Source organism: Lissotriton vulgaris, chromosome 7 (assembly GCF_964263255.1).
Source record: "Lissotriton vulgaris chromosome 7, aLisVul1.2, whole genome shotgun sequence".
Taxonomy (NCBI): domain Eukaryota; kingdom Metazoa; phylum Chordata; class Amphibia; order Caudata; family Salamandridae; genus Lissotriton; species Lissotriton vulgaris.
The window spans coordinates 855,785,693-855,798,781 of NC_141695.1; the positions used below are offsets into that span (position 1 = coordinate 855,785,693).

The 13,089-nt window shown below is 46.4% G+C and overlaps 1 protein-coding gene across 6 annotated transcripts in view; it reads right to left on the bottom strand.

The window, feature by feature from the left end:
- The window catches only part of SGCD (sarcoglycan delta), a 1,117,370-nt gene that overhangs the window by 12,046 nt on the left and 1,092,235 nt on the right, over positions 1 to 13,089 (bottom strand). For all 6 annotated transcript variants that reach the window (XM_086931235.1, XM_086931238.1, XM_086931236.1 and 3 more), the window contains one exon: positions 10,700 to 10,823. In XM_086931235.1, the coding sequence (XP_086787361.1) occupies positions 10,700 to 10,823 (124 nt within the window). The remainder of the gene's footprint in view (positions 1 to 10,699; positions 10,824 to 13,089) is intronic.

Below are 13,089 nucleotides of genomic sequence, written 5' to 3' on the forward strand. Positions count from 1 at the left end.
TCCAGTATGTTTACTAGTTCACTGGAAGTGACAAAGCATTTACTGGATGTTAACTCAAGAATGGAAGTTTTGAAATGTGAACCGAACTCCAGACATCGTGACTCATTTCCTGCGGTGGCTATTTTTTTCCCTTTTCTCCTCACTTCCTTCTGTAAAATATGCATGGCTGTTACACTCAGCCTTTTGTTTAAGCTGTTTACCAAAAAGACCAATTCTACATATTCTTTTTAAAAATGTTCCCTGTACGCTAACATAAAATGTTTTGGAGCTTTGTTGGCCGTGCGTTCTATGTCACATCTCAGCTGTTGTGAAATGTGAAACAAAAGCTTCTTTTATGCTGTTTTTTTACCGTTTGCACTGCCGCATGTAATGACAGCTGACTAGGAGACTAAGTAAACAATGCCGGCTGCACGGCCGTCCAACTCTTATTTAAACGTAGCCGCTTATCCGCTTATATATTAACAACACAGGCGGCGTGCTATAGGGTGCAGCATGGCGCCCGCTTTTCCACACTGCTGACTGCTCCTCGTCACTGTCCTGCAAGCCCCTCCCCCCCCACTTCCTGGGCGTTGCACTAATCTTTAAGCATTAACATCAAGACGGTCGCCACGCTTAACATTTTAGCAGGCACCCACCTGACCTGCTGACTTTGCCAATGCTTGCTACTCCGTTTCTACAGGTAATATCCCCCTGCCTCTTTGCTCCATTTATTCCTCCCAGTGCTGTGTGTGCTTGTTATAACACTCCGTTCCCATTAAGCCGCAAAAATACTAATGCAGCATGCCTTTTATGCAGCCATCCATATAATAAAAAATAAAAATTACCCGTCACAATCTATAATTTCGGCAATTTAAACAAAGAATTGAATGGCAAGTTTTTGTTGCGCTCTTTATTTAATTAGTATTTATAAAACGCATATTTATCTGTGGCCATATTTGGGTATATAAAACATATGTAATTCTCACAGCAGTACTCATTGTGTTAACCTTAGTTGGACAACAGGCTTATACATCCTTTTGAAATTTAAATAACTAATGTTGTCGACCACATAAGAATGAAAGGCTAGAGTTCACATAACCGGATTTGAACCTGTGACTGTAAGATGAAACACAGGCCCATATTGTCGAGTCATTACTCCACTAAGCCAGTACACTTTACGGTTGAGTGTTAAAAAAATATAACAATATGTTTTGTTGTCAAAAGTTCCATATTTGAGAATAATTTATACAAAGAACACAATGTGAAACTTTTATATTTTCATTACATAACACAATAGCAGATTACATTTTTATTTACTTTCATGTTTTGCCTTTTGTGCTCCTTATTACTTATTATTATTATCACGTAGCCCTCTTCCGTGCGGATGTTATTCGCATGAACAAAGGATCACGTGTGAACACAGCTGTGAGGCTGCTAGTGGAATCGGTTGTTTTTATTCTGACTTTACTCGAAACTATCCCCAGATGATTATTTTATTTTAAAAGTGCCTGCCATTATAAGGAATACCATCAATGACCAGTAATTGTTTACGGTAATATGCTCACATTTTGTTCCGTAAGTATGCAACGTTTAGAGTGATAGAGCTCTTCGGTTCTGTGATTGTTTTTGCATCTTTACAATCAATGCACCCGCATTTGAAGCATCCTGCTTTGCTGTCTCATCTTCTTCAGTGCATATATGCGTAATTTAATGTAAAGTCTATATTATTTATACCACATACAGTAGCATTTTTAACCCCCCTCTATGCCCTCCCCTCTCATAGCAAGAACAAGACCAATATACCCCGCTGCATTAAGTTACAAGTAAAACTTAACCCTAACAACCCTAACACTTTGCTCTCTATGGTAAATATAAAACAAGCAGCACGCTTTAGAACACATTGTTTCCACGCTGCATAAATACTAATGCAGCATGCCTCACTTTTATAAAGCCATCCTTGTAATAAAGAGCAAATTTTAACCCTCCACCCAGCCGGCTAACATATTAAAAACAAACCCAAAGTACATTTTGTATGTTTTTTAGGCCTTACAACAAGTTACTTGGTGTTTTAGGTCCCACTCTGGAACAGACCATGCCCGACCCCCGGCCTGTCCTCCCATCGCCCGCCGAACTGCACCCCAACCCAAACGGCCTCAGAAGGATGAAAGGCCCCTGCTGCGACCACCCCCTTAATGCAATGTCTCTCCCCTCCTGTACCCATCCCCTTTTCGCCTCCTACCGAGCCATGCGACCCCCCACCCCCCTCACCCATCCAAACTGCGAGCCCAACTCCGCACCACTGAAACCTCAGGCCCTTTTCCCACTCTCCCCAATTAGCCCCCACAATGCCGAAAGCTTGTTTTTAGTGGGTGGCAAAAATGCAGCTCGTCCCCTGCTGCTTTGACTGTTTTCACACAGCTCTTCTCTCTTAGCACGGCGGCTCCTTAACTCAGTTCCTTGGCTGCTCCACCTTTACAGACACCCACCCTGCCTGCCATTGTACCTCTCGGCAAATGACGAGCGCTGTCAAAGGCAGTAGGGTTTGGATTGTATGTATCGTTGACATTACAAATGCTATAGGTGTCACATTTGAAAAAGTATAAAGTATTGCCATTGTAAATGACAAAGCTATTACTTTTGCAAGTTTCAAGACCCACACATTAAAATAAATTTGTCAATTACAAAACCAATAGCTCCAACTTTTCTATTGCGAGACCTATTGCATTTCCAATGCTTGTTTGCACTTGTCTTTATTACATATTAGTGAGAGAACTGCTCAGTAAATAAGCAATCAAAATACATTTTGCAAGCACAGTGTCGCTTTGTTTTTAGTGGAGATACATAATTGAATACAGAGCAATGAAGCTGAAAAGTTCACTATGGCCGGGATGTTTTTCACCACATGCGCATTTTTAAATTTATTGTGCACACTAGCGTAATGGGCACATATACATTTCCAATGCCATTTTTTAAAGACATGACTGTGCCTTGCTTCCTTTGCCAGGGGACAAACACAATATTTATCATGCCATTCACACACACCTGTCTTTACCACAACGTTATAGCAGAAGCGCTACAAGAGGGGGTTTCATAGCGCACAAGTCCAACTCAGACCTCTCACTATCCCTGGGGAGGGGGCCCTGGATTGCTCTTCTGGTGCCCGGCGATCACTGGATACCAGGAGCTAGCCATGATGGTTGCAGCCGAGAATGGTGCCCAAGAGCTGAGGACAAGCTCCAGGCAGAGGTAAGTACTCCCAACGGGCCCACCAGAGTCCAGCCGTAAAGGACACCCCCTTAGATTAGCACAGCTTGACTCTAGTTAATTTGATGCAAATGCTGCAGGAAACTGAACCAAGCCCATGTCAGCAGCAGGAACTCTGTCTTCCTCAAAGCATCTACCAGCATAGACACCATCCACTAAGGGTTAAACTCAGGGCGCTGAGCTCGACATGTCTGCAGACCTAGGACTGGTGAGTGGTTCTGACAATAGAGAGAGGTAATGTACTCCCAACACTAGGGAGAGGCTGGAACCAATAGAGACTGAAAATGATGGATGTCTAACCAATTCGGAAGGGAGCCAGGAATGTGAAAGCAGGAGCCGGCCTTCCCTGAGGATGATTGACAGCGGCCCCTTACAGCATGGGTCACAGACGGGGAACATCCTTTACGACGCAACTATTACCCCGCACTACCATTACAACGCGGGGATTACAACGGGGATTACAACGAAAGTCGTTACAACGACTTTCGCTGGAGGGCGCTGTTGGATAGGGAATAGTTTAATTTTCTATCCAACACCTTCCCTACTATCCACGGGGACTGGAGTTGGAATAGAAAATTAAACTATTCCACTATCCAGCGCCCCCCAACGCAAGTCGTTGTAATCCCCGCGTTGTAATGGCATGCGGGGTAAAAGCATGCGTTGTACTGACATACAACCGTCACAGACAGACAGAAGATGCTCTGGAGGTGGAGCGCCTAGCATGGAAGGAGGTTAGGTGGGCACTCCAGCAGCCCCCCCCCCCCCACCTCTCGTGCTGCTTCGGTCCTCTGTGTCTACATCACTTTGCACAGTCGCTGCTCATGCTGTACCTCTTGTGTCCGAGCACAGCGTGCACTGCTGCCTGTTCTCTGCCTGTTCTTAGTTTGTAAGTAAGCTTGTGTAGCAGTTGCTGCTGCTCCACTGAACGGTTTGTGTGTGTCAAAGACCCTTGAGAAAATCACTCATTATATAAAAGCCAAAAGAATTGGCTGTCTGAATGACAGTTCGCTTTGCTTATGTATTTTTCCTGTGATATTTCTTTCTAAAGTCCGTGATTATTGCTAAGGCCTGTTTGCTGCTAATATTACTGTTCGAATAAAAATGTCAGTCTCTTTATTACTTTTCTACTTCTTGTGATTCAAGTTGAGATCACAAATTAGCGCCCAGATGCCCGCAACAGCTGAGCTATAGAAGGGCGCCTCAGCTGACCTGGGAGATGATAGTATTAGAGAGAGAGGTTTAACCAGCAGATTATCGCCTCCCCCCATCTACACAGCAGAAACATGGCTCACGGGCTCCCAACTAAACACTTCCATTTAAATCTCTACAATGCCATGATTTAAGCTCCAGCAAAACAACTTCACCAGTTGCTGAAGCACAATCTGTGCAAAAGTATCACCACACACTGTTCAATCCATGCACCTCTAGGACAATCTTGTCTTGTGTCCCACCACAAGAATGTTTTCTCCGGCTCCACCAACCCAGTGTTTTTCTCCAAAATACGCCAGCTTCATACTTTGCTAGTCAAACAGTATTTCAACAAAACCCTCCAATACAATATTTTTTCATCAGGTTACATCAACACAATGTGCCTGAAGGTCTCACCAACACAATGTTCCCCGATGCCTCACTACAGCTAACTGCAGGGCTGAAGGTGATAGCGCCCCTTTGTTGCCATGACAGTGTACGCCTGAGGGATTGGGGGCTTGCCTAGTAACGCTCCACCTCTGTATGCGAGGTATTTATTTTTGAAACTTTGGGGTCCAGATGTGGAATTAACTTCCAAAGGCTGAGCACCAGATGTTGTTTATTCAGCTGAGAGCCCAGCCTTGTTCGTATGGTCACTGGCACCCCTTGGATCACCTGTAAGTTAACCTATTACAAATAACGTGTATTTGTAAAACACACATTCATACAGAAAGGTATCTTGGCACTGAATAACAGATGTTTATTGTTACCCAACTCCATGGTACTCATTTTATCAACCTCAGAAGGATGAAAGGCAGAGTAGATCTGCCAGGATTTGAACCTGTGATCATGAGGTCAAACAAAGGCCCCTATAGTGGACGCATTAGTCCACTAAGCCACCAGACCCGGCTGAATGTGTGCCTGACTATGGGATAGCTGATACTAAGCTTTCTCTAGCTCCACCAGTGGAATGCTTTTTGCAGAGGCTGCCTCCGAAGGGGGCCTCCAGGGCCGGCGCCATAACCGACGTCAAATTCGATTCCAATTAATGCTTCTGGGGGCCGTCATGCAAATTTCAGCACATATGCTCCACGTGTGGTGGAGGGCACCTGGCAGCAGGGTGCAGACGCAAGAAAGAGCACAGAGGGGACAAGAAAGAGAAGAAAAGGAAGCAGTGAGCTAGTCAAGGAAGGTGAGGGGGGCAAAAGGGAGTACACAACTACAGGTTAGCCACGTCCCCCATCAACACTCAACAACTCCCTAAGCTAGCTAACAAATATCACAACAAGACAGACGCTGCAGTACTAGTGCAAGGCTTTGAGGAAGGGTTTATTATACCATTTGATGGCCCCCTCCCACCAAGAGGTGCAAAAGATTTAAAATCAACTCCACAACACCCAGAGGTAGTCAGCAAAAAACTGGAGAAAGAGAAATACTTAGGGAGGACAGAGGGCCCCTTGCCTCATCAGGTGCAGAACGGGTTGGTAATCTCTCCCCTACGGGTAGTTACCAAGAAAGATCCAGGTCAGTTCCATCTAATCCACCACTCTTCTTTCCTGAGGGGATCTCAGTAAAGGACGGAATCAGCGCAGAAGCCTGCTCCGTGGGATATGCTACAGTCGACAACGCCAACGACTTAGTTAGGTCTTCAGGCCATGGGGCCCTCAGGCAAAGGCAGACATAGAATTTGCCATCTGCCTCCTCCCTGTGCATTCCTCAAGTTTTCACCTTTGGGGGTACCAGTGGGAGGGGGCCCTGTATATTGATAAAGTTATGCCCATGGGGTGTGCGGCATCCTGTGCATACTTTGAACAATTTAGCACCTTTCTGGAATAGGCTCTGAATGACAGGCACCCCGTGGGGTGCAAACTCTACTATCTAGATGACTTTCTGTTCACAGGCCCCTCCGAGTCTGCAGAGTGCGGCGACACCCTGGTGGCATTCCAAAAGTTAGCAGGGGAACTAGGGATCCCGCTGGCAGCAGAAAAGACAGAAGGCTTGTCGACAAAAATCACATTCCTGGGAATAGAGCTAGACTCAGTGTCAGGAACGTCTAGAGTACCCGAAGACAAAGTGAGGGAGTTCAGGGGGGAGATAAAGGGGCCTCTGCGGCTGCGAAAAGGTGATGTTTCGCGACCTCCAGTGGTTGATTGGCAAACTCAATTTCGCAGCTAGGATTATCCCTACGTGCAGGGTTTTTGCCAGGTGTTTAACTCAGCTAAGATCAGGGCTCACCACAAACACCACCATGTCAGGCTGGGGCAGGGGTTAAGCAGGACCTGCTAATGTGGGACACATTCCTGGCAGACTTGAATGGGGTCTTGATCAGGAGAAAAGGCTGGGTGACAACCAAACAGACAGCCCTGTTCACGGACGCAGCAGGCAGCGCACGTTTCGGCGCAATCTTGGGCAACAAATGGTGCGCGGGAAAATGGCCCATCAGATGGCACAAACAGGGCATCACCAGCAACATTACATTTCTTGAACTGTTTCCTTTTGTGGTAGCTCTAACAGTCTGGAAGCAGGAATTAAGGACCATGAATCTGACACTATGGCCAGACAACAAAGGGGTGGTGCAAGCAATAAATAGAGGCTCTGCCAGGTGCCTAGCCATACTGAGAATAATGCGTCAATTGGTTAAATTGCAGTTGGAGGGCAACATAGACCTGAAGAAACATCACGTACCGGGGAGGAGAACGCGGAGGCAGATGCCCTTTCACAAGCACAGATGACCAGATTCAGGGAATTGGGCCCAGGGGCCAAGCATGCAATGACCCCCTTCCTGTTCCGATTTGGGTCCTGGCGGGATAGACTTCTAAGTGATAGTAAACCAATCCCTCACCCCAGAAGTGGCCAGGCGCTATAAAAGGCATTGCAGGGACAGTGATGCAAATAGGAGGAATTCAGGCACTGGGAAACTTGAGCAACACAAAAAGGGCAGTCAAGAGGTTCATCCAGTGGGCATTTAACTGCAAAACGTCCAGCTCATGGGCACAAGCCCACCTGTCTACAGTGGCTCATTATACAAAGATTAGGATAGGACAAGACCCCACAGCTTCCTATCATCCAACCACCTCAAACTCAATGAAGATAAAACAGAAGTGCTCCACATCTCGAATAAAGATTAAAACCCCCAAATAGTAGAATGGCTCAAAGCCTTAAACGCCCTTAATGTTCCTCTCGTACCTACAAACTCCGTAAAATCCCTAGGGATAACTCTTGACCCCAAACTGGACATCAAAGAACACATCTCAAAATCAGCCAAAAGTGCTTTCCTTAACCTGAAACTCCTCTATAAACTGAAACCCTTCCTCCCCACGAAAGACCTGAAACAGGCCACTCAGGCACTGGTGCTCTCCAGAATTGACTGCGGCATTGCAACTCTGACTGGAACAGCCAAATCTCACCTGGGACCTCTGACCACTACCCTCAACGCCGCAGCAAGAATGGTCACGGGAACAAAGAAATACGAGCACATCTCCCCGGTTCTCAAGGATCTGAAGTGGCTCCCTATTGACCAACGAGCCAGCTTCCGTACAGCTTGCCTCACACACAAAGCCCTGCATACAGGCAAACCAGAATATCTGGCCACCAAACTCAAAAGGGCCGGTCAGTCTAGGAACCTCAGAAGCTCCAACACGCTCCTACTCATTACTCTGAAATCACAGAAACACAAAACATCTAGTAAGTCCTTTGCGGGTAATGCTCCCAAGATAGGGAACTCCATCCCCCCCATATTAGAATGACCGCCTCCTTCCCGAAATTCAAAATGCTACTCAAAGCCCTCTTCCTGGAGCGCTCTGGATCGTAACAAGAACCCCTCGTTTGACTTTGAAAGACCATTATTTCTACGATCCCAGAGCCAGATGACTCGCTCTCGATCTCCGTCCTGTAGTTGCGCGCATGTTATCACTATGCAGGCTCTTACTTAATTGCGCTCATGTTGTTACTGTGCAGACTTGTACTTCCCCGCCTATGCTCCCTGCCCTTATTTACCTTCCACACTGTCTTTTTTATGCTTATTTGTATTTGCTGTGAAGCGCTCTGATACCCTCAGGTCCAGCTAGCGCTATACAAAACTTCAATAAATAAATAAAATAAATTACATCAAAGCAGCAATGAGAGGGTGGAATCCCGCAGAGGGTGTAAGGTCGGACAGCGGGCGACCAATAAACTTCACAAGATTGGGTCAGCTCTTGGACAAACTTGGGGATATAATAGGACACCTTTGAGCTCAACTTGTTTAAGGCAGCATTCTCCACCGTATTCTTTGGGGCATTTCGCCTCAGCGAGCTAGAAGCACCCAGGAGAGCTGGACCAGCAGGGCGTTGCTTGCAGGTAGCTGATGTCAAACCTAAGACAGCGGAGGTTGAGTCACACCTGAGGCAGTCAATGACAGATCAGGCCGGCGGGTGGTAGTGCGTTTGCAATGCAGCAAGGATCAGAGGCACTTACTGCACGGTATGCTGCCTCCTTACATACATGGTGACGCAACCAGAAGGAGATGGTCCTCTGTTCATGCACGGAGATGGGAGCTACCTAAGCAAATTTTAGTTCCCAGCTGTGATGCTCCAGGCCCTCGAAAAAGCAGGGCTACCACCAGTGGCTTTTGGCTCTCACTTGTTCAGGATCGGGCAGCAACATCAGCAGCACAACACGGAATGACTTAGGCAGAGATACAAGCAATAGGCAGATGGTAGTCCCGAGCATACATGACCTACATGAGACCCCCACTGTTGTGGAACCACCTGCTAAAAGACACAATGGCTGCCGCATTTGGGGTAAGGGGCGCTGCCTTTAGCGCAAGACGCAGTCTGACATTTGTGACCATTACTTCAGCAGGAGGGTGACCGCGCCTGGTGTGGGTGGTGGGTCACTCCTTCGTATCCAGGATGCAGTCTTGGTGGCACCGAGGGGGCCACAGGCAGACAGGAAGACCGGTCCACACGTGCATCGGATGGCTGGGGCAACCGGGGATGAGATGGAACCAGCTGCCAGCGACTCTTAGGGACCTGCAAGCAGACACAGCATGGCACCCGGATATCTTGACAACCCACCTGGGACGTAACGGCCTGGCCCAAAGGGGGAGGAAGGCACTCCCCCCAGACATCCAGACGGACCTCAGAGAGGAGGCGAGGTCTTTTGGGAGTACAGCCATCATTTGGTCGATGCTGATCAGCAGAATGGAGTGGCGGGGTGCCGAATCACACAAGGCAGTTGAGAACTCAAGGAGAAAGCTGAACATTGCTATTAGCAAATTCTGCAAAACCAACGGTTTGGTAAGTATCAGGCATGGGCTCACCCACCCTGGCCTCCCAGAACTCTATGGGTGGGATGGTGTCCACCTGGTATGTTTGAAGTAAGGGTTCAATGGTTTGTTATGAAGACAAACTGACAGGGCGGTGTGTAGGAGTAGGGCCACTAACTTTGGGATGCCTCACGGCAGGGTGAGTAAGCCTCACAAAAAGGGTGTAGCAAACGGAGATGGCACTTGCAGCCCAGACCCCACCGGACGGCAGGGCACAAAGTAGTCTAACAAGGTAGCGAGTTGGGGCCTAACTCCGGAAATAAGATACCCCTCCCACGCAAAGAGCGTGCAAAATCCAATTGAACAATTGTATGACCCAGAAGGGACAAGAAAGGAGATAAGCCTACAAAAGAACTAACCAACGAACTGTCAGTGCAATTTGCAAATTGGTGATGTACAAATGATTTATGGCAAATAAGGTGTATGACAAACTCAGCAAATGATTTGTGGCCCGATTTATGACCAGGGTCATACAAGTTATGCCAAAAGTATATGCATATATTCATAATAAAACTGCAGCCAAAAATGACTACTATTATCAGAAGGCATGTTGGCTGTTTTATTCTAAATAATACAAAGATGTGAGATTGCATGCACACTGGAGTGGGCACAGTGCAGGGGTTACCTTCAGAACCCCCAACATGTTACTTTTGCTAGTTAGACATCATTTCATCATAATCCCCCACACAATACTTTTTAGCCTGTTTCCAACAACACAATGTGCCTGACGGTCTTACCAACACAATGCGCCCCAAAGTCCCTAAACAACAATGTTTCTATATACATTTTGTGCCACTATCACGTCTTCCAAGGTTCCAACACCAAGATTTCTCAAGCTCATGTTGAACACACTATTTCCCACGGATATATCAACCCAACTCTCCTAACCCCAGAAACGTCGCTTTTTACCACTGATGCAACAAATCGCCAACTACCCCAACAGATCTTCCTTGGACTTACCTCGCCATCTTTGGATTCCAGGCGGAGGTCTGTCCTACATGTTGCCAGCAGGTCCCCTGCCTCAGCGTCAATTTCAATCCCTTTAGGAGCCTCCAATGTCAATGACCGAGTGGGTGACTCCAGCCTGTCCGAAGGAGAGAAACAGGCAGGTTTAACAACCACACACCAGAGGAGCACATGCAACGTTTTGCTAGCCATTGGACTTATATACCAATTGGGGTGTCAGGACTCACAATATTTGCATAGCTTTGGCAGTAATGATGGACAGAAAAAGTACAATAGTGAATGATGACATCACAATGAACCTGCTATGCCCTGTGATACCTGCCGATTGGGTTTACACCAGAGGAGGCGGTAGACTTTCGAGTCTTTCTCCCCCGCTGGCAGATTCATTCCCGAACAGCAAAGACTGGCTACTGATGGTAGATTCTCTGCATTGTAAGCAGGCCACAGGATGCCACCTTGTTTCAACAGAGAGAAAATACTTACCCCTGAGTCTTATGTAGAAGCTCGCGAGGACACCTGTGCCAGCCACAGGTGCAAATGGAGAGTTGACAGACATCAGAGGGGGGCTGTTGAGAGTGTGTGTGTGTGGCATATAGGCACACCTTTGTGTGTGGTGTATGTGTCTCTGTCAAGATCACCTCTTACCCTGGTTAAAACTCTTCCTTACAAACTCTTTGTCCCCTATTTCCCCGCACCCATGGAGCAAATTCTTCTTACTGCAGGAGCTCTTCTCTCGCTGTCTGACTTTGAAGCCCTCAGGTTCCATTAAAGGCCACATGCCTGGTAGCAAACTTGGGAAAAGCTTGGAAACTTGGCTTCGAACAGATTGCTCCGGCTCAAACATTTGAAAGAAGCAACACTGTTGATGGGATGACGGCCTTCCTCTCAGCTTCTGTAAACAGAGTGGACGCTGGGGCCAACATCAGACCATTAGGATGGCTGCTAGCTCTGAGGCGTTTACATGCACCTGCTTCTCAGAGGACTCCTATTTACTTCGCTGAAGCTCCATCCAAGATGGCTGGGTCTTTCACAGGCCACATTTGCTGCCAAAGGCGGGAGACTTCCCTGCCACCATGATTGGTTGTGCCAAGCCCTGAGAAGTAGTGGGGGAACAATAATAGGTGGTGTACTTAACATTTGCATGAAATCGACAGTATGTGGGGTGTTGAAGAGCAGCAACCTCACCTCAGCCCACAGTGGTAGCAGTGACTATTCCGGACGTTTCAGTCTTTTTTGCCTGCTTTCACTTCATGCCGCTGACAAAATAAAAAAATATTACTTGAAGTTATGAGAAACTTAACTTCACAACTTTGCACACCCTTCCAGACGCCTTGGGGCCTATTCCATTCCGAGCTAAGGCCAAGCTGGGGGTAAAGGCTGCTCAGCAGACAATCTGCTTCATCCTTACCTGAGGACAAGAGCAACTAGCACAAGGAAACATTGAAGATGTTCAGGGCCACCTGCTCTCAAGATGTAGAGAGGGAGTGAATCCAGTGGTCCATGGAGAGCTTAGGCCTCCATACCATTTTGTCCAAATAAGCTATCCATACCAATTTTGGATCCTTGTCCAACATCCTGGCTATTCTAAAGGCTCCTAGGGCTTGTGGATCCCGCTGCAGGTAACCTAGAAAATAGCCAAAATATAGCTACATTTTAAGGATTTTGGAAAAAATGGGAAAAAAGTGTTCTGCATAAAAGTGTCTGGGTTTTTAAAAATGGCATCAACAAATGGTTTGATGTGCTAAAGTCACCATCTTTCCAGCTATCAGGATGTTTCAAAGCAGAATAAAAAGGTATCCCATTTTTCCCATTTTTTGCGCTTTCAACCTACTTCCAGTTTGTGTTGCAAACCAGTGTGAAACCCATGGGTAATCTGGGAAAACAATTTATTTTTGAAAACTAGACAACATTCTGAATTCAGCAACCTGCCATAACTGTTGGAATAGAGAAATGTTGAAAACGAGTAGGAAAAAAAAGTCATTTGTGACAATGTTTTAATTTGTAACTTTTTGTAATGATGGGCGATTTACAAAAAACATGTACCATTATGTTCTCTAGATCCTTTTAGTTTTGGGGATATATGGGGTTAGTAGTTTCTCCAAAAAACTGAGGTACCATCTGCACAGTAAAACGGTTTTTCATAGTGTACGGAGTATAGACCTATTCATATGGAGAAATATGTAGAGTGCAATATAGGTATCAAGGTAACCTATGTATTTCTGAAATGGGCATACAATATGGAGTTTAGGACCAGTGAATATTTGTACAACTCTGAATTTGTGGGTGCCCATACAGGCTTATAACCTTGAGGGTATTTTTCAAAATGTCCAATTTCGTACTCAATGGCTTACATTTGAAGGGCACAAATGCAGCAAAATCTGATT